Genomic DNA, 27,173 nt, shown 5'->3' with positions numbered 1-27,173 from the left:
CACACGCTTTTATTCACTAACAGTTACGACATCTTGACACACTGGGGAATGGCCCCTTTACCCCAACTTAGGGAGGTACAGCCTCCGGGCTATTCTAACCACACTCCCTACTCAAGCCCTATGGCTCTTTAGCCTAGGGGAGGCTAACCCACACTGGCACCCCGCTCAGCCCGGCCCTGTCGGAGGACATCGGCGGCTTGGGGTCCAGGGTCTTCGGGCGGCTTCTTGCTTCAGCTTGAGATGACAGGAACTAACTCCCGCTCTCCGGGAGCCGTCTTATATACTCCCTTTCTGAGGGGCGGCGGTTCTGGGGGCCCCCAGCTCTCGCCAGCCCCCTCCTTTCAGAGCGGTTCCAACCGCCTCTTGCCCGACCGGTTCGGACCGGTTCAGACCGGTACCTACCCCTCCCCTAGGTTGTGGGCCGTGTGTCAATCTTGACCACCACATATATATACTGGTTGAGGGTGGGAGGAGCCAAGTTAGGACCTGGATATTATTATTGTGAGGTTCGGTGCGGCTGAAGCACGCTGTTAGGAATGAGCCTTTGTTTTGTAGACTGGTTGAACTCGGAGGTTCCAAGAGTTGTTAAGGTGCGGCTGATGTAAACGTGCGTGTAAATGGGACTGAGCCTTGTGTTATTTAGAGGTGGTGTGGCTGAAACCGCTGCCAGGAATGAGTCTTTGTTGTGTAGACTGGTTGAACTGGGAGGTTCTAAGAGTTGTTAAGGTGCTGTTGATGTAAAGGTGCGGCTGCTGTGAATGGGACTGAGCCTTTGTTATGTATGTAATGCGAGTGTAAATGGGGTTTGCTGCTGGGTTCTGGCCCGGGGTATTGGGGGGCAGAGCCAGTATGGGAAGGCCGGATCTAATGATCTGGAAGGGGAGGAGTCAGGATCACGTGGGAAACAGGATATAGGGGGGAGCTCGGAAGGGATCGGGGTCAGTTGCGGGAGTAAGAAGGCTGAGCCACGTTGGGTGGCGAGAGGAGATTCGCGCCATCAGCCACGTGGCCAAAGGACCTTCAGCACGCCGTCGGCCAGCGGTGTGCGGAGTGAGGGAGTGGAGGAGCTATTGGAGGAGCGCGCGTGAGCACGTGCGAGGAGACGTTGGTCCGCGGTCAGGACCAGCGTAGTGCGAGGAAGAGGAGAGGAGCTGACGAAGGAGAGCGTGCGGGGCGCGTGCGGGGCGCGCGCGGGGCGCGTGCGGGGCGCGCGCGGGGCGCGCGCGGGGCGCGTGCGAGGAGACGCTGGTCCGCGGTCAGGACCAGCGGGGTGCGGAGAAAGAAACTAAATAAATGACCAATGGAGACCAGCAGTGCCTGACGAAGTCTTTTATTACATTGGGGTCAGAAGCGCTTCGAGATGTCAAAACATCTCAAGAAAATAATTTACCTACGCCATCTTCAGAAGACGAAGAGGACCTTCCTCCGGTGGTGGCGGTCCCGACCACAGAGGGTGCAGGCGAAGTGGCGGCGAGCGACACGACGGGTACAAGATGTCGTCGCGGCAGCCGGGCCGTCTGCGTCGACGGGCGCCGAGGACGGATGGCGGCTCGTGGCAAAACAAATTTACTTGCTACAGGCCGTTTTGCTTGATTTGGTCACCCTGGTCGCGCCAGCGACGATGCCGGGACAGCCACGCGTCGGGCCTCCACGGGGGAAAACTTTGGGTGGGGCCGAGCCATCCGCCATTGCGGCCTCTGCGAGGCTTCCCGCCGTTCCCGACACGCGGCAGGACGCCGCCATCTTGGGAGCGGCCACGACTGAACGGCGGGAAGCTGCCATCTTGTCACCGCCACGTGGGGCGCCCGCTTCGGATGACAGCAGCTCGGGGACTCGCAGCCACCGTCTGACGACTATTAAAGAATTCACAATTGGAGGGGATTGGAGCGCATTCGGTTGGCGTTTTAGTCGGCTGCCCGATCCGCCAAGTGGACGGATGCGGAAGCCTTGGAAGTTCTGCCGACGCTCCTAAACGACAAGTTCTTAAAATGTTTCCACTCCATCGCGGCTGCGAAGAAGGCAACGCTGAAAGGGGCGTTCGACGAGATGGCGGAAGCATATGAGCCACCGGACGACGCACACCGTAGATTTGTCCAGAGACAACGGGTGCCGGAGGAATCACCAGTGGCCTTCCGCGGCGCTGTGGTTGAGCTGGCCATGGCCGCGTATCCTGAGACCGAGCCCGACTTGTTGGAGCCCTTGATACTGGGTAAGATGTTGGAGTTGTCCAAGGACCTGGGCATTCATATTCTTAGGTTTTTTCGGTAAAGTAGGCATTCCACTGCCCGTGTGTGGCCACGAGCAGCTGACCTCCCGGTTGGCTGCCAAGTGCCTCGACGCACAGTTCAACTTGGGCCGTTGGGCGCAAATGGCCACCTGGATGGGGGGTCCGACCGTGGAGGGAGATGCTGTCGGGTGGACACCGTCGAAGGCCGTCTTCGTCCCGGACGAGAGGGGTGCTGGCGATCTCACTGCGGCGGCTTCCCAGTGGGTTCCTCGAGGGGGAGCGGTGTCGCGCTCGGGGCCACCATCAACGGATCGCCGGGACGCCGGGGGAGCTGGGCGGCGGGCCGACTTGGCGTGTTACCGCTGCGGACATCTTGGACATTTCGCGCATGACTGTCAGAGTCGCCCTCGTCCACCTCCAGGCCCGGAGTCCCCGACCAGGGATGCACTATCCACGTCGGATGGTCACCCGTGTCAGGCAAGTTGGTACGCATCAGACACCCAGCAAGGCCTGTCATCTCATTCATCACCATCGGAGTGTGTTCCGGGGACCTGTTCTAATGGGGGGACTCTAAGGGATTCGCGGCGGTCGATGACACAGTGGCGGAAACTGGCTAAAAGAGTGGTCGCAGCCGCTACTGTATCGGGCTCGATACAGGGGATTGACATGCGGATTTTGGTCGATTCGGGCACATCCGCCACTTTCATCTCGGATGTTATATTCCATCTCCTGTCCATCCCGCCGTCGCAGGTACGACCGGTTTTCAATTCATGTGTTGCTGCTAATGGGGGGAGTATGGGCATCGTGGGTCAGGTGGAGGCACGTATTTCTGTTGGGGATGTGTCCGCTTCAGGGACGGTGTTGATCTCCAGGTCCCTCACTGTGCCTTGCTTATTGGGGACCGATTTTCTGGCGAAGATACCGATTCAGATAAGGGTCCATCAGGGTCGTATTGAGTTACCGGCGGACCGGAAGATTTTCTTTTTGCCATCGCCGTGGGGCCGGTCCGCCCCGGACCTCCAGGTGCAGGCGCTGTCCGACGTTTTGGTCGACATTCCGCCAGGCTCGCAGATGCTCATTCCGCTGCGCTATCAGAAGCCCGTGCCTAGGGTTGAGGGGGCGGCGGGTGTGTTATTGTCGCTGTCCAATGCTGTTACGGGTGGTCTGGCGCTGGTCGCGGCATGGACGATTGTTCGGCCGGGTCAACCTCCGTTTTTGCAAGTGTAATAAACGACTGGACCACGATGTCTGGCTCAGTGTCCTTTATTCGGTTCGTGCTGTACACCCACACGGCTGTCTTTACTCTGTAGCTTCTCCACGGTGCTGACTCCAATGTCGGCCCGATTCACAACAGCAGCCCTGCTGCTGTTTCTCTCACACAGCCCCCCTTGGCTGTACTCGCTGCAACTCCTCTCTCTCTCCGCAGCTCTGACAGCCTCGTGCTGTCTCCCTCTCTCCCTCCGCAGCTCTACCTGGCAGCCACACCGCTGCCTCTAACACGCAGCCCTTCTGGCTGTCTCCTCTGCAGCTGCACACCACTCCGCAGCTTCCTCTTGTCTTCGGGGTTGGCTCCCGATGGCCGTCGGTGCCCCCCCTCTTCTCACTCGCCCGCGTGGCCTCACTCTTTTCCGCTCACACCCCGACTGACTTCCCCTTCCGGTTTACCCGCTTAAGGACCCGAACCTTCCACCCACGTCACATGACTCCACCCCCCGTGACGTCACATCCGGAAGGTCGCTTACGCCCGCATTACACCACCCTCCCCCGTAGAAAAATCCCAGCCGACCTCGGCTGACCAATAGCAAATCGTAATGCGGCGAACCGAGCTTCACCCCCTAAAGGACACTAAGCATACAATGTAACAGCAAGAACAACAACAACAACGCAATTAACATCAACGAACGTACAACAAGCATGCAATAAATACAACTGTAAGAAAAAATAACAACACAGCAACAATCAACGAAACGTAAGCGATTTGGAACGTGTGCGGGTCGCCGGCCCGTCCCGGACGGTCGGCGGCCCACTCGCAGAACGGGAACGCGATGAAAGTCGAGGAATGACAGGGGGTAATCCCCCTGTCGCAGCTGGAAGTCCACCGACGTCCCGTGTCCCTAAAGAGTTAGTCTTGGGCTTGTCCTGTGACCGTGCCCGCAGCTGGATCGGAAGGGCTGCAGGGCTCGAAGGTCCCGCAGACCTGGCAGGCGTCCTCCGAGCAGGGCCCCTCGTCCCCCGCAATGTCACGGCCGGCCTGTCTGGAACAGGTACGACAGGCGCTCTAGCAAGATCAATGGACGCAGGCAGGGGAGAGTCAGCAGCAACAGACCCCGGCAAGGCAACATTGGGGGATGACGCATCATGTAAGGGAGCAACATATGGTTTCAAGCGCGACGTATGCACAACCCAGCGACGAGACCCAATTTGGACGCGTGCTGACTGTGGGTTGGGAACCGCAATGAGGCGTACGGGACCATGCCAGGGTTTGTGCAATTTCGGCGAGGTTCCCGGACGTACCTGTGGACAATGAAGCCAGGCTAGGTCCCCAACCTTCCAAGGGCACTCCCCCTCGGACCGTCGCGCATATCGCTCGTTCCGGGCCTGGGCTTTGGCCGTAGCCACGCGGGCATTCTCCCGCGCCTCCGTGACTCGGCGAACCGTGTCCTGAATGTATTCAGGAAGTGGTTTACGAGGTCCCTTCACCCCGGTTCCCAATTGCACATCCACCGGCGGCACGTTTTCCCGACCATACATAAGGTAAAACGGCGAATATCCTGTAGCCGCATGAGGCGTCATCCTGTACGCCGAAAGCACCCCGGGGATGTGCAGATCCCAATCTGATTGTTGTTCACTCACGGTATGGCAAAGCATGGCAGACAATGTCCTGTTCAGCCGTTCAACCATACCATCCGTCTGCGGATGGTATGGGGATGTCCGTACTTTCTTAGTCCCAAGGCCCGCGCACACTTCCGCCAATAATTTAGAAGAGAAATTCCTGCCCTGGTCCGTGAGGAGTCTCTCAGGCGCCCCCTTATCCATAATATACCCAAACAAAAAGGCGTCGGTAATGGCCGCGGCCGACTGATCGGGCAACGGCCAGGCCATCGGCCAACGGGAGAGGTACTCAACCCCTACCAGCAAATATTTATTACCCCTCGCCGATGGTGGAAAAGGTCCCAATATGTCCAGTGCCACCAATTCATTGACTCGAGACACCTGAATCGACTGGAGAGGCGGCACGTAAGGATGTTTCGGCGGCTTACGTCGTGCACACGCAGGGCACGCGCGCACGTGCCCTACGACATCTGTCGCCATGCCGTGCCAAAAATAATGACGTTGCAACGTCAACAAGGTCTTCTGCACCCCTAAATGTAAGAGAGTGTCACAATGGAGGGTTCTAATCAACTCGAATCGCAAGGACGTTGGTACCACCAGGCGCCAACGTTCCTGGAACCCCTCCCGCCACATAAGCAGACCATCTCAGAGAGCGGTTTGCGGCCCCATAGCCGTACTCGGACTCCCATTGTCCCTAGCAGACCGCTTCCGCAAGGACACCAACGACTCATCCATCATCTGTTCCCGGATCCAGACAGACCGCGGCAGATTCAAAACCCCGTCAGCCGGTCCCGGTTCCATCGGAGTGTCCGACTTCTCGACGGCCAACGCAAGCGGCTGAGGGGGGTTTGGAATCGGCGAACACCTATGCGTCCCCGACTCACATTTACAAGGGGCGCGCCGCGGTAATCTGGAAAGTGCGTCAGCGTTCGCATGGCGCACTCCCTTCCGATGTTGAATTTGGAAGGAAAATTCCTGTAGCGTGTCCAACCAACGTGCCAACTGTCCGGATGGCTGGTCAATTTTAAGGGCATATTGCAAGGCCGCATGATCCGTACGCACAATAAAAGAACGACCGTAGAGGTATGGTCGAAATTGCCGTAGGAAAAAAACAACCGCCAATAGTTCTCTGCGAGTGACACAGTAGCGGGTTTCCGCAGGAGACAAGACTCGGCTACCATACGCCACGACACGCTCTACACCCCCTTTAGACTGTGATAATACCGCCCCAATACCTGTGTCACTCGCGTCCGTATCAAGAATGAATGGGTGATCGAAATCGGGATAATCCAATGTTGGGGCCGTGGCCAATAGATCACGCAGACTCCGAAAGGCCGCCTCCTCCGGCTGTCCCCAAACAAACTTCCGTCCTTTACCCGTAAGGAGATGCAAGGGCCTCGCAATCATCGCAAAACCCGGCACAAATCTTCGGTAATACGAGGCAAATCCCAAAAACCGCCGAACATCCCCCACGGTGGCCGGAGTCGGCCAATCCCGGACGCACGCCGTCTTTTCCGGATCCGTGGACACTCCTTCAGCACTCACAATGTGCCCCAAATAGCGGACGGACCGTTGCAGTAGGTGACATTTCTTTGGTTTGAATTTCAATTTGGCAGAACGCATCCTCGTGAACACTGTCTCCAGCCGCGTCAAATGTTCATCAAATGTGCGGCTGAAGACAATAATATCGTCCAAATATATAAGACACGTCTCCCACTGCAACCCCGTCAAAACGAGCTCCATCAATCTTTGAAATGTAGCAGGGGCCGCATTCAATCCCATCGGGAGACAGTTGAATTGAAATAACCCCTGCGGCGTACGGAATGCGGTTTTCTCCCGTGAGGACTCGTCAAGGGGAAGCTGCCAAAATCCCGAAGAGAGGTCCAGTGTGGAAAAGAACTTAGCCCCCGACAATGCGTCGAGGGAGTCATCCATACGCGGCAGGGGGTACGCATCTGCCACCGATATCTTATTCAATTTGCGGAAATCAACACAAAATCGCAATTTGCCATCCTTCTTCTTAACCAAGACGACCGGAGCGCCCCATGGGCTGTTTGATGGCGATATAATGTCCGCAGCCAACATGTCTTCCACTGCCCCCCGTACGTGTTCTCGCTCCGCAGGACTCATCCGATGCGAATTTAATCGAATAGGGGCAGCATCGCCCGTCTCAATGTGATGGTAAAGCAACGAAGTGCGTCCCAAATCCAAATCATCGGAGCTGAACACATCGGAATATGTCAACAACAATTTACGCAGCGCACCACGTTGCTCCATGGACAGGGAAGAATTTCCGTCACATAAATCAGCAACCCAACGATCATCCGAACTCCTTGGCTCGGAAACCCCAGCAACAACTCCCCGGCTATGCGGACAATCATGGGTCGCAAACGCCGTAGTGGCATGTGCCACAACCGTACCGGCCGGGACACGGACGTTTTCTCCCCCCGCATTAAGCACCTGTAAAAACGGTAATTGATCCGGCCGGACGATGGTCTGTGCCCCCACTAACGCCAACCCGGTTGTTATCGTGGCGGACGGTGACAACAAGACCCCTACTGCTCCTAGCCGATCAGGCAGGGGCTTCCGATACCGCAAGGGTATAAGCATCTGTGTACCAGGTGGGATGTCCACAGATGCGACGGACAGCGCCTGCACTTGTACGGCCGAAGCAGGTCGCCCCCAGGGCGACGGCAGAAACGAGATTTGACGGCCCCCCGGCAGTTCAATACAATTCTCATTGATTTTGATCAAAATGGGCATCTTAGCCAAAAAATCGGTGCCTAACAAACAAGGAACCGCCAAAGATCTCGATATCAACACAACACCCGAGGCCGACACATCCCCAATAGAAATCTTAGCATCCACCTGACCCACGATACCCATGCTACCCCCGTTCGCAGCGACGCACGACCCATAAACCGGACGCACAGCCCCCGGCGGGATGCCCAACAGATGGAAAATGACATCCGAAATAATAGTCGCAGACGCGCCGGAGTCGACCAAAATGCGTACGTCCACCCCTTGTATAGACCCCGGTACAGTGGACGAGCCCGTAGCGGCCGCGACGACTCTCCGTGCCAACTTGCGCCACTGCGTGACCGAGCGACAAGGCCCCGTCGAAGGGCATGCTTTAACCACAACGTTAGGATGGCGCAACGACGGTGATGGGTGAGGTGTAAAGCCTTGCCGAGTGTCTGGTGTGTGCCGACATGCCTGTTTCGGAGGATCTTTAGCCGACTTGTCCGGTGCCGAGGCCTCCTGCTGCGGCGGAGCTGGGAAGCGGGCCCAGCAGTCTCTGGCGTAGTGGCCCCTACGCCCGCAGCGGAAACATTCGGCCTCGTTGCGCCGAAGCGCAGGCCTTGCCTCCCGACGGCCCCGTTCTGGTAGCGCCGCGCGCGGTCTCGGCCCGCCGCGTCCCGTCCATGGAGCGGAGGCGGCCGTCAGCTGTTGAGGGCCCCGGTCATCCGGAACATAGACAGCCCCCTCGTCCACGCCGTCACTTGTTTCCAGCGACGGAGGTTGAATTGCGCATCGAGACACTTAGCAGCCGTCCGGGAAGTTAGTTTCTCATGCCCACACACAGGCATGGGGATCCCTAGATCCCGAGACAGCTCCAACATTTTCCCTAATATGAGAGGCTCGAGCAGGTCCTGTGGCGTCTCAGGATAAGCTGCCATGGCCAGCTCCAGCACCGCACCCCTGAACGCCACGGGCGACTCCTCTGGTGCTCGTTGTCGTTGAGCGAATCGCCGATGCGCATCATCTGGTGGCTCATAAGCATCGGCCATTTCTTGAAAAACACCACGTAAAGTTGCCTTCCTATCGGTCGTTATGGAACGGAAGAATCGGACAGATTCGTCGTCCAGGAGAGTCGGCAACACCTCCAAAGCCTCCGCATCGGTCCATCTTGCTGTGCGTACCGCCGCCAAGAAGCGGCAGGCGAACGCGCTCCAGTCCCCACCGACGGAAAATTCTTTAACCGTGGTAAGGTGGCGACTCCGACTCCTCTTCCCGCCGTCTTCCAATGGTGGTGGTTGTGGTGGCAAATTCAAAATGGCGTCGGCCCGCGGCGTAGCCAAGATGGCGGTTTGGCGCCGCGGAGCGCGCAAAATGGCGGCCTCTTGCCGCGTGGGCAATGGCGGCGGCAGGACAGGCAACGTGGCGGGCCGCGGAGCACCAACTGCGTCCTCCATCGTCCCTGGCGCGACGAGATGGCATAGATGCGCCAGGACGTCCTTAAGTGCCTCCAGTTGTACCGCCATCGCTTGCCATCATTGATCCGCGTCTGATGATGTCGACGGACCCGCCACCGCGCCAACATCCTCCACTCCCGTTCCCGTGGTCGCCTCAGCCGGGCTCTCCTCCACCACCCCAACAGGATCCGTGGTTGGAGGGAGTTCGTCGTCGTCGGACGAAGAAGCCGATGCAGGCGCCGGATTAACTTTCTTCCTCACTTGTTTCGACATGCCGTTGCACTTCCGACACCAGTGTAATAAACGACTGGACCACGATGTCTGGCTCAGTGTCCTTTATTCGGTTCGTGCTGTACACCCACACGGCTGTCTTTACTCTGTAGCTTCTCCACGGTGCTGACTCCAATGTCGGCCCGATTCACAACAGCAGCCCCGCTGCTGTTTCTCTCACACAGCCCCCCTTGGCTGTACTCGCTGCAACTCCTCTCTCTCTCCGCAGCTCTGACAGCCTCGTGCTGTCTCCCTCTCTCCCTCCGCAGCTCTACCTGGCAGCCACACCGCTGCCTCTAACACGCAGCCCTTCTGGCTGTCTCCTCTGCAGCTGCACACCACTCCGCAGCTTCCTCTTGTCTTCGGGGTTGGCTCCCGATGGCCGTCGGTGCCCCCCCCTCTTCTCACTCGCCCGCGTGGCCTCACTCTTTTCCGCTCACACCCCGACTGACTTCCCCTTCCGGTTTACCCGCTTAAGGACCCGAACCTTCCACCCACGTCACATGACTCCACCCCTCGTGACGTCACATCCGGAAGGTCGCTTACGCCCGCATTACACAAGTGTTAAACGAAGGTGCGGACAATGTTGTCATGCCGGCCGGTACGGTCCTCGTCCATGCCACAACCGCCTTCATGGCCCATGATGATCCGAGTCACCAGGGCCTCGTAGGGGGGGTTTCGGCCTCGACGTCGCAGGATGATCGATGGATCGCATCCCTGACTACGTACCAGCGGTCCGCGCTTCGCGTGCTGCTGTTTAAATATTCTGACATCTTTAGCAAAGACGATTTCGATCTGGGACGCACCTCGTTGCTCTCCCATCACATTGATACCGGAGATGCTAGTCCCATTCGGATGAATCCGCATCGGTTGAGCCCAGCAGAGAGGGATCATAATCCGCGGCACAGTGGATGATATGCTGGCCGCCGACATTATCTCTCCGTCCAACAGCCCATGGTCCTGGTGAAGAAAAAGGATGGTAATCTGCGGTTTTGTGTTGATTATCGGAGGTTAAACAAAGTGTCGGTTGCAGACGCTTACCCCCTTCCACGTATGGATGATTCCCTCGATGCCTTGTCAGGGGCGAAATTTTTTTCGACTCTTGACCTCTCTTCGGGGTTCTGGTAGCTTCCCCTGGACGAATTGTCGAGGGAAAAGATGGCTTTCCGTATGCCGCAGGGCCTGTTGCAGTTTAATTGTCTCCCCATGGGTTTGAACGCCTCCCCTGCTACGTTCCAGAGGTTGATGGAACTCGTGTTGACCGGTCTGCAGTGGGAGACGTGTCTCATATATTTGGACGACGTTATTTTTTTCAGCCGTACGTTTAAGGAGCATCTTCAGAGATTGGATGCTGTTTTTGCTAGGGTGCGTTCCGCCAATTTGAAATTTAAGCCCAAGAAGTGTCACCTTTTGCAACAATCCGTGCGCTATTTGGGTCACATTGTCAGCCCTGATGGTGTGGCCACGGACCCGGACAAAATGGCGTGCGTTCAGGACTGTCCGACTCCGGCCATGGTGGGAGATGTACGTCGATTTGTCGGGTTCGCTTCCTATTACCGCAGATTCGTTCCAAATTTTGCTATAATCGCTAGGCCACTGCACCTCCTTATGGCAAAGAACCGGAGGTTCAGTTGGGGGCCGGCGGAGGAGGCAGCGTTTCACGGCCTACGCGATCGCTTGGCGTCAGCGCCGACGCTGGACTACCCTGATTTCACTCTGCCTTTTATTCTGGATACCGACGCTAGTGACACAGGTATTGGCGCCGTCCTATCGCAATTTAAGGGTGGCGTTGAACGCGTTGTGGCTTACGGGAGCCGCGTTCTCTCTCTGGCGGAGACCCGCTATTGCGTCACCCACCAGGAATTGTTGTCTATTGTGCATTTTGTCCGTCAATACCGACCGTATTTGTATGGCCGCAAATTCATTGTGCGCACGGACCATGCGGCTGTGCAATATTCCCTGAAAGTTGACCAGCCGTCTGGCCAGCTGGCACGATGGCTGGAAACTTTGCAGGAGTTCTCGTTTGATGTTCAACCGTAAGGGCTCGGGTCACACTAATGCGGACGCGCTCTCCCGATTGCCGCAGGGATCCACCTGCGCCTGTGCCTCTGGCACGAATAGGTGCATGCGGGTTCCACAGCCCCCGCATCCTGTCGTGTCCACTGTGGAGATGCCCGCGGCTTCCACGTGTCCGGAACCGGCCGACGGGGTTTTGAATTTGCCGCGTTCCGTGTGAGTTCGGGAGCAATTGCTCGATGACTCGCTTGGGGCCTTGCGTAGTCAGGCTGCGAAGTCGAAAGGATATCCGTCGTCTGATGGTATGCCGGGAGTGGCTCTCCGTGACGGCTTGTTGATGTGGAGGGAAGGCTTGCACGATCACTGGCGCCTTGTTGTGCCATCGTCGTTGCGATATGAGTTGATTCAGATTCTGCACGCTGAGAAGTTGTTACATCTCGGGGTGCAGAAAACCTTGTTGACGTTACAGCGTGATTATCTTTGGCACGGTATGACGACTGACGTCGTCGAGCATATTCGGGCGTGTTCCGACTGTGCCCGGCGGAAGCCGCCTAAGCAACCGTATGTTACCCCGATGCAGTCAATACAAGTGACGCGGGTTAACGAGTTGGTGGCGTTGGATATTCTGGGGCCCTTTCCCCCGTCCGCTCGGGAGAACAAATTTTTGCTGGTCGGGGTCGAATATCTTTCCTATTGTCCGATGGCCTGGCCTTTGCTCGACCAGTCGGCGGCGTCTATCACGGATGCATTTCTGTTCGGGTATGTGATGGACAAGGGGGTGCCGGGAAGGCTGCTTACAGACCAAGGGCGAAATTTTTCTTCAAACCTATTACAGGATGTGTGCGACGCACTGGGGACTAAGAAAGTTCGGACCTCTCCCTACCATCCAAAAACTGATGGGATGGTTGAACGATTGAACCGGACCCTGTTGGCCATGCTCTGCCATACGGTTAGCGAGAAGCAGGCCGATTGGGATTTGCATATCCCGGGAGTGCTCTCCGCTTACCGGATGGCACCACATGCGTCGACGGGGTACTCACCTTTCTTTTTGATGTACGGTTGCAAGAATGTGCCGCCTGTGGAGATGCAACTTGGCACGCGGGCGAAGGATCCTGTTAAACCCCTCCCCGAGTATATTCCCGACGCCGCTCGGCGCATGGCGGAGGCATGGGAGGTGGCCCGATTGGCTACGGCCAAGACCCAAGCCCGGAACGAACGGTGCACCCGGCGCTCTCATCGTGGGTCCCCTTGGCGAGTGGGGGACATGGTCTGGCTCCACTGCCCACAGGTGCCGGTGGGGACCTCCCCTAATTTGCACAAACCCTGGCAGGGGCCAGTTGTGCTCATTGAGGTCCCTAGCCCACAGTCCGCACGTGTTCGGGTCGGGTCGCGACGTTGGTACCTTCACACGTCCCGATTGAAACCCTACGTGGCCCCGCGTGTCGATGCATCATCTCCTAACGTTGCCTTGCCGGTGTTCGTCGCGTCCGACGCGCCACTGCCCTTGCCTGTTCAACCTGCAAGCATGCCTGTCGTGCCTCCTGTAGATGGCCCGGCGGTAATCCTGCCGGACATATGGATTCCTGCACCGGGTGGGCCTACCACGGTGACGGGGACACCTGGCCCCGCTGCCCCTCCAACCCCGCCGCGGTTGCAGTTGCAGGGGGCCCCGATTACGGACCTCTCTGGGGAATGGGGTGCTGGGATGGACAGGCCTTCACCAGCGGCAGATGATTCCGGTTTCGCCGCTCATAAAACCCTGATGGGACTGCGACCTTCGAGGCGCCGCCTCTCGTGAAGGACGGGCCGGCAACCCGCACTCGTTCCAAATCCCTTCCCTTTCGTTAATTGTGTTCGTTGTTTTGTGCTCTCCGTTGTGTCTGGTGTGATTCCTGAGTGTGTTGCCGTCGCTCGCATTATTTTACCCTATTTCAGCCGGGACGGCTGGCTTTTACATCATGTAATGCGAGCGTAAATGGGGTGTGCTGCTGGGCTCTGGCCCAATCACACGGGCCGGGGTATTGGGGGGCGGAGCCAGTATGGGAAGGCCGGATCTGATGATCCAGAAGGGGAGGAGTCAGGATCACGTGGTAAACAGGATATAGGGGGGAGCCCAGAAGGGATTGGGGTCAGTTGCGGGAGTAAGAAGGCTGAGCCACGTTGGGTGGCGAGAGTGGATCCGTGCCATTGGCCACGTGGCCGAAGGACCTTCAGCACGCCGTCGGCCAGCGGTGTGCGGAGTGAGGGCATGGAGGAGCTATTGGAGGAACGCGCGTGAGCACGCGCGAGGAGACGCTGGTCCGCGGTCAGGACCAGCGGGGTGCGAGGAAGAGCGGAGGAGTTGACGAGGGAGCATGTGCGGGGCGCGCGCGAGGAGAGGAGCTGATGAAGGAGTGCATGCGGGGCGCGCACGAGGAGCGTGCGGGGCGCGCACGAGGAGACGCTGGTCCGCGGTCAGGACCAGCGGGATGCGGAGAAAGAAACTAAATAAAAGACCAACGGAGACCAGCAGTGCCTGACGAAGTCTTTTATTACATGTAGATGAAACAGCACTTTTGCTACGTTGCTGGGATTAATTCTAGATTTGCCTAATATGTGTGGTAAAACTTAAAGTAGGAAAACCAGTGTTTGAAAAAAGAAGAAGAAACTATACGGTAACTGAAGAATAGTGCCTGTCAAATAAGATGGTCCAAATATGTGTAGTTAAATATTTTTTGCATGGTTAATAACATCTTTCCAATGATTACTAAGTTTGTACCCATCATCACGGTTGAAATTATGTCTGTGTTTGTATATTTGGATGGCTTCGTGTACAAACTTTTGATGGTAGCCAGGAGGTTTGCAGAGCACCTTGGTCTCGGAAAAGACAATTTCATGAGAGCCCACAGCGTTGTAGCAATGATCGGCAACGGCGGAAGAATCAGTTTTGCCGTGTTTCAGATCTGACTTGTGCTCGCGGACACGATCAGAGATATGACGTTTCGTTTCTCCAATGTAGCAATCACCACAACTGCAACTCAGTTTGTAGACTCCAGGGTATTGTAAGTCAGGAATGACATCTTTCACATATGGAATTAGATCACGGATTTTATGTACTGTACTGAATCAGACTTGGATCTTATGTTTGTTTAGAATTTTGGAGATCTTTTAGGTCACGCCTGCTATGTATGGCAACGTGATAGTTTTGATCAGCGTTTCATGTGGCTATTTCTGTATGGTGGGAGAAACAACTTGGCGGATGGTGCGGTCAGAGTATCCATTCATCCTGAGGGCCCGATGTACATGTCTTAATTCACTGGCCAGGTAGTGTTGGTCAGAAATGCCATGAGCTCTGTGGTATAGCGTTTTGATGAGAGAATTATTTTGAGATGGGTGGTGGTGGGAATCAGGTTTCAAGTAGGAATCTGTGTGGGTGGCTTTCCTGTAGACAGAATGTCCCAATGATCCGTCAGGTCTCCTCTCAAACAGAATATTTAAGAATGGTAGTTTACCATCTTTCTCCACTTTCATGGTGAATCTGATAGATGGGTGTCTGGAATTGATGTGGTCCAATAAGTGGTTCAATGCTGGGAGACCATGTGGCCAAATGACGAAAGTGTCATCCACATACCTCTTCCACAGGGAAGGACGCAGGGTGGATGTCTGGATGGCGTCTGATTCAAACTTTTCCATGAACATGTTGGCTATCACTGGTGACAAGGGGGAGCCCATAGTGGTACCCTCATTCTGTTTGTAGAAGGTGCCATTCCAGGTAAAATAAGTGTTGGTGAAGCAATGCGTAACCAGCGCAGGTACATCCGAATTCAATCCATGTTGGACCAAGTCCTCAATTATTGTTAGGGTGTCAGGTACTGGGACTTTGGTAAACAGAGATACTACATCATGACAAGGATATCATCAGGAGATAGTACCATGTCCTTGACCATAGAGGCTAATTGGGTTGAGTTGAGTACTGCCGAAGAGGTCTTGCCTGTGAAGGGAAGCAGAGTATCTGATAGAAACCGGGCTAGTTTGTAGGTAGGAGAGTTGATCATCGACACGATGGGTCGTAGCGGGGTGCCTTCTTTATGGATCTTGGGAAGACCATTAATTAAAATGTTTTGCCACTATTAGCCTGCTTGTATTTTTCAACGGGGCTGTGATTTTGCTGTAATTCAGCGGGTAGTGCTCTCACTGACAGCTCATTCTCAATCAATGTGGGTGATTCATTACATGTTTGTGCCACATTTTGTGTCTCAGTTGAGCCCATTTGTTTTTCCTTATTTCCTGTTTCTCTACTCCCTCCTGGTAGAGCCGGTGGAGGTATCGATCGGAAATGGGCATATTGTGTTTGACCTTCCGTGTGCCGTCGCATTGGGTGCTGGTATGATTCCACTCTTGGCCTCCATGCCCTGCGATTCCCGTAAATACTTGTCTTTGTGCGCTGTGGTCGCCTCCAATTTGTGTGCCACTCTCTCGCTGAATTGTTACTTTGCCATCTGTGTATTTAATTACGTTGGTAGTTCGTGGGTGCTTGCTCTTCTCTGCATTGTGGGGCTTGGTGTATTAAATGCCTCACATGTGGGGTGCTGTAGCTGTTCACGTGATTTTTACTTCCCTCTGAAAGGCTTGGTTCATTATCCCTCTCCCTGTGTGTTGGATCCGAATTATGGCTCCTAGTTCTATATAGTCATGCCATGTGAGCCCTATTCTCTATGCTGTGTAAGGAGGCCGTCTCTGGGTCCAAAACCATTCCCACAATTTCTGTAATCTCTGGACTCAAGCATTAAAAAAACATTATCATGAACATTTTGTCACCTTCGTGGTATTGATCAACATCGCTTGCGTAGTACGCTCTTTTAAATCGTAGGAGGTAATCTCGCAGTTCCTCGTCTACGCATTGGGTCATAGATTTGGCGCATTAAACCCCTCAGACAGTGTTGAATATTTTCCAAACTTCCGAATCACTGCCAGGCTCAGTTGTTTGAAATCATTCCGAACCTTGTATGGTAGTGGCTTTGCCAATGGTATAGAATGTTCATGTAAACTTCTTTTCAGCGGACTCGCTTTCTCGTCCCTTTTCCTCAGACCTCTGATCATTGCCTCCACTTCTACTGTTGCGATATGAATATATATATGTTTCTGTTTCTATTGTGTGGATCAAAATAGGGAATTCTGACAAGAGCTTTGTCCATCAATTTCAGAGTCCTACTACTGAATGAGTATTCGGAAAGTTGGTCGTCGTCAGAGGAGTCAGTGTCAGCTATTACTCCAACTGTGGCGCTGCTTAACATAACTTCTGTAGTGTATTTTGCGCCTGTAACGTGGGTCAACTTTGCTTGGTAATTCCTGCCTGTCCCGTGGCTTGTGTTCCTTAGGTTTCCTATGTTGGTCTTGTGATCCTTGTTTATGGGTTGGTGTGCGTTGTCCTCTTAGCCTGTGCTTATGTGGTGAGTGCCTTTTGAGCTCGGCTTTTCTGTTCCGTCTGTATTTCTCCATCCCTTCTCTCGAGTTGTGAGGGGGTTTCTTTGTCAAAGCTACTTTGATTGATAACCATACTTTTTGTGTGGTCTGTTCCTGGATTACAGTCACGTGACTGTGGTGTACTGCTACCTTCATATTTGTTCTGTGAATGAGTGTCTGTGAGTTTTGCTGGTGTCGCTAGCACCGATTCCTTTTTTATTTACGAGGGTGTGAAGACATATTACCTCGTCTATCAGAAACAGTTTCTCGTCCGTTTCCTTTTCGAATTTTTCCTCATTCCACAGTCTCTGTCTGTCTGCCTGTGTGAGAAGATATTAATCCAGTCTTGCTATTTCTGCAGTTTTTACATCCTGTTAACTTTTGTCACATTTAATCAAGTCTTTAAGTAGTTTCCCTCGATGTGTCTTAATGTCATCGATACGGCTCTCCTCCCATGTGTCTCTCTGATTGTTCTGCTCTTTAGCAGACCGGCCTGTGTGTTTGAATACGAGTTCCCAATATTCCGCAATCTACTCAAAAATTCCTCTTAATCCGAGCATCTCATGTATAGTGTAAGCTACTCTGGTATTTCACTTCAGAGTGCATATGAAAACAATTATATCACAGGATGCAGTCAATTCGACTCGAGAAAATCCTCTTAATCCAATTGTCTTCGTTATACTCTGCTACTCTGGTATTTCACCTCAGAGTGCGTTTTTTTTTTTGTTTTACGCCCGTTTACAAGGCAATGTTAGTTCACAATACTCTGGTTAACACAACAGGGATTCATTCCTTAATTAAACTGTCTGTGAGAGATCCCGGGCAAGCCACCCATTATATTGTATATGCCGGATCTTGAAAAACTAAAATTTATAATAAAAATTTAATGGAAATGGCAAATTACGTAATTTTCCTAAATTATGCTAAGTTATATAATTATGCACGTACTTATGCTAATTATGGAGGTGTAAGTGTATTAAGGTATGCGAATGTATGCGATTATGCTAATGTATGCAGTTATGATAATTAGGGTTAGCTTCGTTGTCTAGGGTCGTATTATCAATCGGGATGATGCAATGCATTGTATGAAGTTATACAAGTGTGATGCAAGAATACTAAATTAAGCTCGGCTTCGTTGTCTAGGGTTGTATTATCAATTGGGATAATACAATGATTCTCACTTTAAAATTTACTGATTATGTTTCAGTGTGTTTATGTCAGGTCTCCAATTTCAAACCTCACTGCAGGATACAGTTCTTATAATTAAGATTATTACGCATGAACTTAGGAAGACACCACTCAGACACTTTTGTGTTAAGCAATTTCTAAACACAAACATAACACTCTAATATGCGAACTCTTATGCTTGAAATTGTCAACACAGTACTCCTGGAGATATTCTCCTCATTGATCCGTATGTAATAACAGCCATAGAGGGTTCACGTGGGGATTGGCTTGCCGGTCCTGCTTGTAGCCAATAAGGGTTAAGATAGGGACCATGGCCCAGGCGTGATCACGACATGGCATCAGGAGTGATTGGCCTAGCCATTCGGGGCCCCAGCTAATGGGGAGCCGGATGAGGGGCGTGGTCCCGGGATTGACAGGGAACCATTGAGAATGATCGAAGCTGTCCATGAACGATTGGCTGGGGGGACCACGTGACGAAGGTATTAAGAGAGAGTGAGGGAGAACGATCGAGAGCAGACTGAAACTGACAAGAGCAGGGTCACGCGCGGACGGGGCTCTGGGTGCCACGTGCGCGGTGGGGACTTAGTGCGAAGTCTGTCCTCTCTCCGTTGTCTGCCAGCAACGGAGAGTGAGTGAGCAAAGTGTATTGTGGAGTGGAAATAAAAGGACTGATCCCGAAGCCGTCTCAAGAAAGATTATTACACGTACATTTAACCCTCAATGATTACGTTGTTAAACTGGGTAGCAGAACAATCGATTAATTCCTCAGAGTAACGTGAGCATATACGGCGATAGGAAAACGTCCTTAAACATGCATGCGACGATATTCATACGAATAGCAAAAAAGAAACATATTCCGAAGGCAAAAGTATACGCCAATGAATTAATCGGTAAGATTATGCACTGTATCCACGTAACTCAATGGGCAGAAATGTTCTTCGTTATCAGCTAATAGTTGACGCACTCTTATCATTAGTCTTCTTATTATCAGTCCGGGAATGTGTTTCATGTGTGTGTGGTGATTTGTCTCCTTGATCCTTACTATTAGTCCGGGTATGTTTATGTGTGTGTGGTTTGGTCTCCTTGATCAATTCTTTGCGTCAGGCAGACGCCAGGCGATGCGTGGTAGTGTGTGAGTGTGGGCGCTGGTTGCCGTTCCTCACTCTTGTCTTGGTTCCCAGCTGGTGCTGGTCGGTGTGTGTGTGGGTTTAACCCACGGCTCTCTCACCGGCGCTCTCCTCTTCCTCACGGGCGGCTGGTCAGGCTCTTTGCCCTGCTGGATGAGCTGAGTCTGCACAACGCTTGTCGTTTGTCTGCTGGCAGCTGACACCCTTGCTCGGTGGCGCTCGTGGCGCTGCTGCGTGCTCTCTCTCTTACTCCGTACTCTCTGGTGGTGCACGATTGCGCGTGCAACTGGTTATCTGCGATGCTGGCTTGGACGATGCTTGGCGCTTTCTGCCCTTTCTCGAGGTTGATTGCTTGTCGTTGCTCTCCATGATCGTGCAGCTTCTGGGTGGGAGCTGGCACTCAGTGTAGAATTACTTTGAGTGATACTTCTTCTATCAGCGCTGAACTCGTACCCGGTGACCCGTCACTACTCAGCAAGTCTCGCCATCCTTGGTTGATTGCAGAGCCCACCCCGGAGCTTGTCGCTTGCAGAACACTTCTGTATTGTGTAGTCTTCTGTCTCTCGCAGTAGCAGCAATGTATGGGTCGTGTCTCTGTTTTTATCTGCAAAATTCTCTCCCCTCCGCTCGCCTTCTCAGAAAGGACCGGAATCCCTTTGATTTCGCTCTCAGCCTGTGGGAACAGCTGTACGTGTGTCCGTGTGTGTGTGTGTTCTGATTTATTAAGCAATGTGTTAAGTCTCACCCTGGCCTGGTTCCTGCCCCCCTCTTCAAACTATCTTTTTATCCGTGGAAAACAGATGTTCCAAATTGCTACACCCCGAATCATTATTGCAATAAACTCTCTTTGAGGGAGTTTCTCCTTGTGAGTGCTATGCTCCTGCTCTACCCCCTTTTCCCGTTGTGATTTTATTGCTACCACATGTTTCTGGAAGACAATGGCGGCTGGGAGGCTTTCTCTATGGTATACATTTCATCTTGGTTGCGCGTGATTGACCTATTTCGCCTTTTTTTTTTCGATAACCCTTGGTCTAATACTTCATAATTATTATTTAGTTAATGTTTATCCAAGATTTGTGATTTATCATTGTTATTACCACGTATATTCCTAGGATTGTATTAACATTTGTTCCCCCGTCTGTATCCAGGGATTTGTGCTGTTTATTTTCGAGTTATTATGATTATTATTATTTTTGATATCCAGAGGTTGGAGATGTGACTACGTTTTGGCTTAAAACATCCCTGACTGCCAGAATTCATCTTTTGGTGCTTTGGTAAGGTTGTGTAGATAGAGGAAGAATAATAAAAAAGGTGAATAACATTAGTATTAAAATAATAAATGAAAAATAATAACCCACTAATGTAGATTGTAGCCTGGTTTTTAATCGGAGTGTGTGGGTCTATGATGTTCACTTATTCTTGTCGCTAAGTTTTACACTTTTACTTGTTGTTAGAAGAAACAAAAAATCAGTTAACCAAAACAAAACGTTGTCTGTTTCGTCATCTCTCGTCCGGGGAGAGTTGTGTCCCCCGCTGTTTTGGGTATGTGTGTGTGTTTGTTCTACTTTATTGGGGTGATAAGTTGTTTCCTCAAGGCCTGGCTCCTTCCTTCGCGGTCGGGTGTGAAGGGCAGCTGCTGTGTGGGGAGCGTTGTGCCTTACCCTTTCATGCCCCATGCTCGCCCCGATCAATTATACAAAAAAATATTGGAAGAATTATTCTTAATATCAATTTTGGAACAGTACGCACGTGCCCGTGTATGCAATTGGGGTTACTTATTGCGCTCTTTTCTAGACAAGCCAGCCACCATCAGGAAAACAAAACAGATGTTTTAATATTTATGGTACTTTTTATGGGGATCTATGTCCTTGGTGTTCATTTGTGCATTCCCAGGCTGCCGTACCTGCAGTCCTTCGGAGGGGTCTCTGCCCTGTCCAGGGCCCAGTTCAAGACAATCAACGGCTTCTCGAATCTCTACTGGGGCTGGGGAGGGGAGGATGATGACTTCTTTAGACGGTGAGAGACTACCCCTCTGCGCCCCACCCCCCCTGCACCCCCCCCCCCCCCCCGCAGGAATAACAGCAGCAATAACAGCAACAACACCTTGTGATGAATTCTGCTTTCTGGCTGCTTGCAGCTGGGCCCTGCTCTTGTGGGATTCCCGCTGAGCGAGCCGAGCGGTCTGGTCAAGTAATGCCTCATCTTCCGGGGAGAATGGGGGCCATACCGGGAATTTATCTTGGATTATATCGACAAACCAATTCTATCTCATCCAAACTTCGCCTATACTTCAGCGGGACTCGCCAACAGACTCAGCCCGGCTTCCAACGTGCTAAAGGAAGTGCTGGCCCACTTTCCAATTCAAACTACTCGAGTTCTGCACCCAATGTGCTACGATCTGTTATGGAAATGCTGACCCCTAACCGAATGTGTTTGTCACTTGTTGCAATGCTTCGCACATGGTTGTGCTGCAGATCTAGTCGGTTCTTCTTCCGCCCTACATCCACGCAATCATGGAAGAGCAACTTCATAGCCATACTGCTGCTGATGTCAGATATCGATACAAGCCCTGGAACAGGGCTCCTCAAATTTGGATTGGCCAATGCATGCTCTATATTCAACGGTACGGCGCTGATCCACGATTTGATTAACGATTGTGGACAGTACATATTGGTCGTTCCTGAAACCTGGGTATATGACCATGAGGCTGCACCGAATGGATACGCTATTGTACATCAGCACAATTGCAGGAAGCCTGTCACTGGTAGCTCGCATGTTGGAGGGATAGCACTAATTCACTGTGAAGAAATCTGCGTGAAAATCCTGAGAGATTAATCAACAATCACGTCATTTGAGCTGCTGCTTATGAAAATAACAAACAGAATATGGTCGCTTATGACCACTGTCATCTATCGACCTCTGTCTTTGCCTCCGTAGGAATTATTTTCCGAGCTTTCCAGTCTGCTAGACTGTAGGTTACCTGAACTGTCCCAGACCGACCCATTCTTGTGGTAAAATCAACAGTGATCTCGCTTAGATTATATTATCGACAGATAGTTTAACCCATGATGTAAGTAACGCAACATGTGGCTCGGGTTTATATGGGCTGCTATCGGTAACCTAAAAGAGGCCTAGAAATAGGGTTTCGTTCCACCAAGTGGGGCACTACCTACTTTTTTATATTTAACATCAAAAATATATAGAGATTCCTTAGGAAAAAGTTCTCCGCACACAACCTTGCAGTTTTTGAGAAAAATGATTTTGCTTTTTCAAACCTGTTTATCATATAAACCCAAAAATGCAGAATTACCACTTGAATTACAAAATAAACCAGTTTGAAATGTGTGATATACCTGAAGTTGCTATCTATGCACAGTAAACATGATAAGATTATCAAGAAAACTTCTACTGTAGCATTAACATCCCAATTACTTCTCATTATGTTGTTCCAATTCAAAGGTAATATTTGAGGTAAAATCTGAATAACAAATAGAATTAAGCCAAAATATAATATATAAAAAAAACACTTTTCAAAATAACACATTTAATGGTGAATTGTCAATTCGCATACACGAGCAGTAACTGCAGTACATGTACATATTCACAGGAATGATTATTGTAAACAAGATTAAATTTTGATTGATTTATATCAAATATATATGTCCTATATTAATTTTATTATCATATACACATCACTAAATATCAAGATCACTGTCCTCACTATCAGATTCACATGAAACAATATCCTCAGTTAATCTCACATTGTCACAATGAACATATTTACATAGGTCAGTGCAGGCAAGGTCAGCCTTGTGGCATGAGCACCTTCCACCTGTACAAGTACCAGACTTACACCCACAGTGGAGTGACCCCAAAATCTGTTGAGGAGCTGGATCTTTAGTCATCCATGATATGATGAGATCACCATCCTTGACAATCCATCCAAAGCCGTCTGGACTGGGAGCATTTATAAAATGACCCAATGCTCTCCTGTGGATTGCAGCTTGGTAGTTAGCACGCTTGAAGTGCTCTGTAAGTGCATCTTTTGTTGGAGGTAATGCCTGTTCGGAAGAGGCCTGGACACAGAACCTATTGTTTCTGGCCAAATTAACATCTGATTCCTTTTCTCCATACAGCTCACACACAAAACGTTCTATGGTCACAAATGTGGTGCTGTCCATTTCAAATTGCCTCCCAAGAGCAACAAATGCACTGATGTACTCTGCATTTCCAGACACTATATTTAGTGGTTTCTCTTTTCCTTTCCCATAAAAGGAACTAGTTGAGTCACAGCCAGTGAATGTGTGTAGTCCTATCAGTACCTCTGTTAGTGAAGGACCCAAAGCAGAACCAATAGCCTGGAGATCTAACATTCTTTGCCTGTCTTTTGTTCCTGTCAGAAAGTACATCTTTGCTGAGGGAAGCTTAGCCATTATTGAAAGTGAAATGATAGCAACATCAGTGTCAGGACTCTGGATGATTATCTTATTATAAAGTTCACTGCAGGCATGTTTTGCATGAAGTAGGAGCCTCGTGTCAGCTTCTTCATGGTCACAAGTCAAAGATTCTACCTCTTTGACAGACATAATGCCATCTTTAAGAGTGAGTTGATGACATATGTGTGCCACAAAGATAGCTATGTCTTTTCCAGCTGTTGGTAAAGGCACAGTTCTCCATGTCTCAAAGAGAAAGTCTGTCAATGCTTCTTTATTTTCACCACTGGCTAGAAACTTGGTCCACTGACTTGGAGTCTTCTGCTTGATGCTGTATATTTGCAATAATTGTTGTCCAGCAACAGCACGTCTTGATCGTTCATCATTTTTGATGCTCACTGCCGGGTAGCGATCAATGACAAAATCGACCCTTGGACAACTGAACTTTCTACCCATCTTAATCATAAGTTGAAGAAGATCATCAGCAAGCTCACCGAATGTGTCTGGTATATTATTGAGACTCCTGATCAATGCCATGCCATCTATCAGTAGGGCACCATTATCACCAACAGTCTTGTTCACATGACAGTCCTTGTTCTTTGATTCTAAACAAGCTAGAAGAGCAGCCTTATTTGTTTTGGCTAATGAACCATCAGTGCTTGCTAGCGGGGATGAGATATTGCCAAGTGAATATGTCAGAATCTCTTTCAAGTTTACAGACCGGGATTGACTTATCACTAACAGTCGTGCAAAGAGTCTCCTGTCATTTTTTAGAATGACTTGATTTCCATTTTTGTCTTGGATTATTTCTTCATTTGATCCCCAAACGTAGTGAGCTTCAAGGACTTTATTGGAGAGAAGAAGTCTGTTTTTGATGACTGGACTCGATCTTGGATGAAAATTTTCAGAGCTGTTTCACCTTTATCACAAGCACTTTGTATGTCATCTCTGACAGTCTTTGTAGCAACAACACCAGAGCTAATACATATGAAGTATCTGAATGACGACGGGAAACCACTTGACGGGTAGCACACTTTATTTTCACTTGTCTTCCACAATAACACGTGTGGTCACTATTTCTCACACTACACACTCCACCTGACACTGGTGGTTACTACAGCTCACGCTACACGCTCACTTGACACGCGTGGTTACTACAGCTCACGGTACACGCTCACTTGACACGCGTGGTTACTACAGCTCACGGTACACGCTCACGGGCACTCCAGCCCCGTAGCGTCCGTGGCGCTACAGACCCACCCCAGCTTGGGCGTGGGTCTCGACCTCTGGGTCCCGCGGCCCGGCCCTCACACGGACGTCCGGCCCTGGGTCCCAAGATCCCGCCTCTGAGCCACACAGGGCCCCGGTCCTGACAAGGACGGCGGGACTAGGTGTCTCAGGGCCCTATCTCTTCCTCCTCCGTCTTCTGTCTTCACTGGTTACCAACTCCCCGTGCGCCTGCGTGCACCGCCTTATATAGCCTCCCCTCCCGGGAGACGGAGCGTATGCGGACCGCGACGTGAGCACCCCCTTAGTTGACCAATCCCCACGCGCTTCCACACGATCCCTTCGCTGTCAGCGCGCGTCACCGATACCCAGCCAATCACCGCCTCACAACCCATGACCCCGCGCTGACCTATGATCCTTCACCGTCAGCGCGCGTCACCAACACACAGCCAATGAATACGCGCTGCCACACGATCCTCACCCCAGCGCTTATCACCACTACACATACAAGATCTTCACGAGGCAGGAAGGGATTGATCATAGACTCAACCGCTGAAACCAAAGATATAACAGCAGCATTGTCTTTTGCAATTATTGTTGCATCCAACTCTTTATGACCCCTCTCTTCATGTTGCATTCCAGCCATCATTTCACACTGCCTTGTGATTGCAGAACGTTCAGGATGAGACAGTATCCATCGCTGGACAGCACCTCTGTTCAATGTTATCCCAGTTATGCCGCCTTTGGTCTTTGAATCACGGTTGCAGGTTTATTCTATTGCTTGGTCACAAGCTATGGATGAGAACCTGTTAGCATCCTTACGCTGTACTGTCCAGTTTCATTTTGCAGTAACTTCTTCATAGCAGTGTGGATGAGTCTTTGGAAGATTGATCATCTCGACCCAATATGCTGATAGGTACCTTGCATAATTTTGGCGGTCATATGCAAAATACAATGCCAGCATACGTCTCACTGTTGCTAAGTGAAGGCTCCAGTCAGAGTCTCTGGTTGCTCTAATGAAACACAGTAACAGTAACAGTTGAACCATTTCAATGTATGAGCTCCAAAGTCCAAAGGTGGGATTAACAGAGTTCATCTCATGTACATATCTATCATAGCAGGACAGCATATCTGATAATATGTCAGACACTGAGTTAGATCAAAATCCTGCCTCAGACTTGTACTCTCGTACTAGATCTTCCATGGCTGATATGTAACGAGTGTGCTGTTGCTCAGGAAGGGACTGAAGAAATTACCTCAACCGCAAGATATGCATTGCCTCAAATAGGAGTTTGTGTGCACGAATGCTACGGTTGTAGTGATGTCCACTAATTATTGAACCAACAGCTACCACATTTGATTCAATCAGCATATCCTGTAGTCCTGCTTCTTTGAAACGTTTGCCTATCACTGCCATAAAGGACATGGCTGTGTGGAACTCACCTAGTCTTGGGATGATACGCTGCATCAGATTTTGGTCTTTCCACCTCATTTGTTTCGCTTTAGCGTATATAGCCTGGTCATACACAGTAACAATACTCTCCAAATCTAGTCGATCAGCAATTTCCACACTTCTAGTGAGTATGGTGTTTACAGTGGTCATTTCTGTAGGGGAAGCCTCTATAACTGGTAGATAGTAGAGAGCAGATTTTGGCAGTGAGCTAGTCTGAGTAGAACAATTAAACCCAGTCCATCCTGGAAGAGAAGTGTCTGATACTGCATGTCAGCTATATTTTAGCAGCACATAGATTGTATCAGTTTTTGTGCCAGCTCCATAGATGGGACAGTATTATACTCCAGCAGAGGAACATTTAGCTCTTGAGGGCCCTGTCTCTTGGTATGAATGTATAGGTCCAGAACACTCTTTTGTGGTTGCAGTGTCCTTACACCTTTTCTGATGAACACAGTTCTCCTATGGTCTTCGCTTTTCATTTTACTCTGAACCATTATACCATTGGTGTGGTGGGTAGTACCTCGTCCAGACAGGGTCTCCTCCCCAAAGTCAATGTTATCCCAGACCAAAACGGTTGGATGCTGCTTTGACATACACTTTGGTATATCTGTTCCGGTAGCCAGCTGATATTCGGCTAAGGCTGTCTCAAAACCAATGGTACTTGATGTTGATATGCAGTGTCCAAGTCTGCTCAGAATATCTAACAATTGGGAAGAGCCGGTTAAGTGCCTAACGGTCAGTCCTAATGCAAGGGATTTAGGT

General features: G+C 51.2%; 1 protein-coding gene across 2 annotated transcripts in view; it reads left to right on the top strand.

The window, feature by feature from the left end:
- The window catches only part of LOC144729242 (beta-1,4-galactosyltransferase 2-like), a 64,022-nt gene that overhangs the window by 14,539 nt on the left and 22,310 nt on the right, over positions 1–27,173 (top strand). For both annotated transcript variants that reach the window (XM_078609359.1, XM_078609358.1), the window contains exon 5: positions 21,192–21,314. In XM_078609359.1, the coding sequence (XP_078465485.1) occupies positions 21,192–21,314 (123 nt within the window). The remainder of the gene's footprint in view (positions 1–21,191; positions 21,315–27,173) is intronic.

The sequence above is a fragment of the Lampetra planeri genome, chromosome 31 (genome assembly GCF_965212315.1).
Source record: "Lampetra planeri chromosome 31, kcLamPlan1.2.h2, whole genome shotgun sequence".
NCBI lineage: Eukaryota > Metazoa > Chordata > Hyperoartia > Petromyzontiformes > Petromyzontidae > Lampetra > Lampetra planeri.
This window is presented reverse-complemented; position numbering and strand designations above follow the sequence as displayed.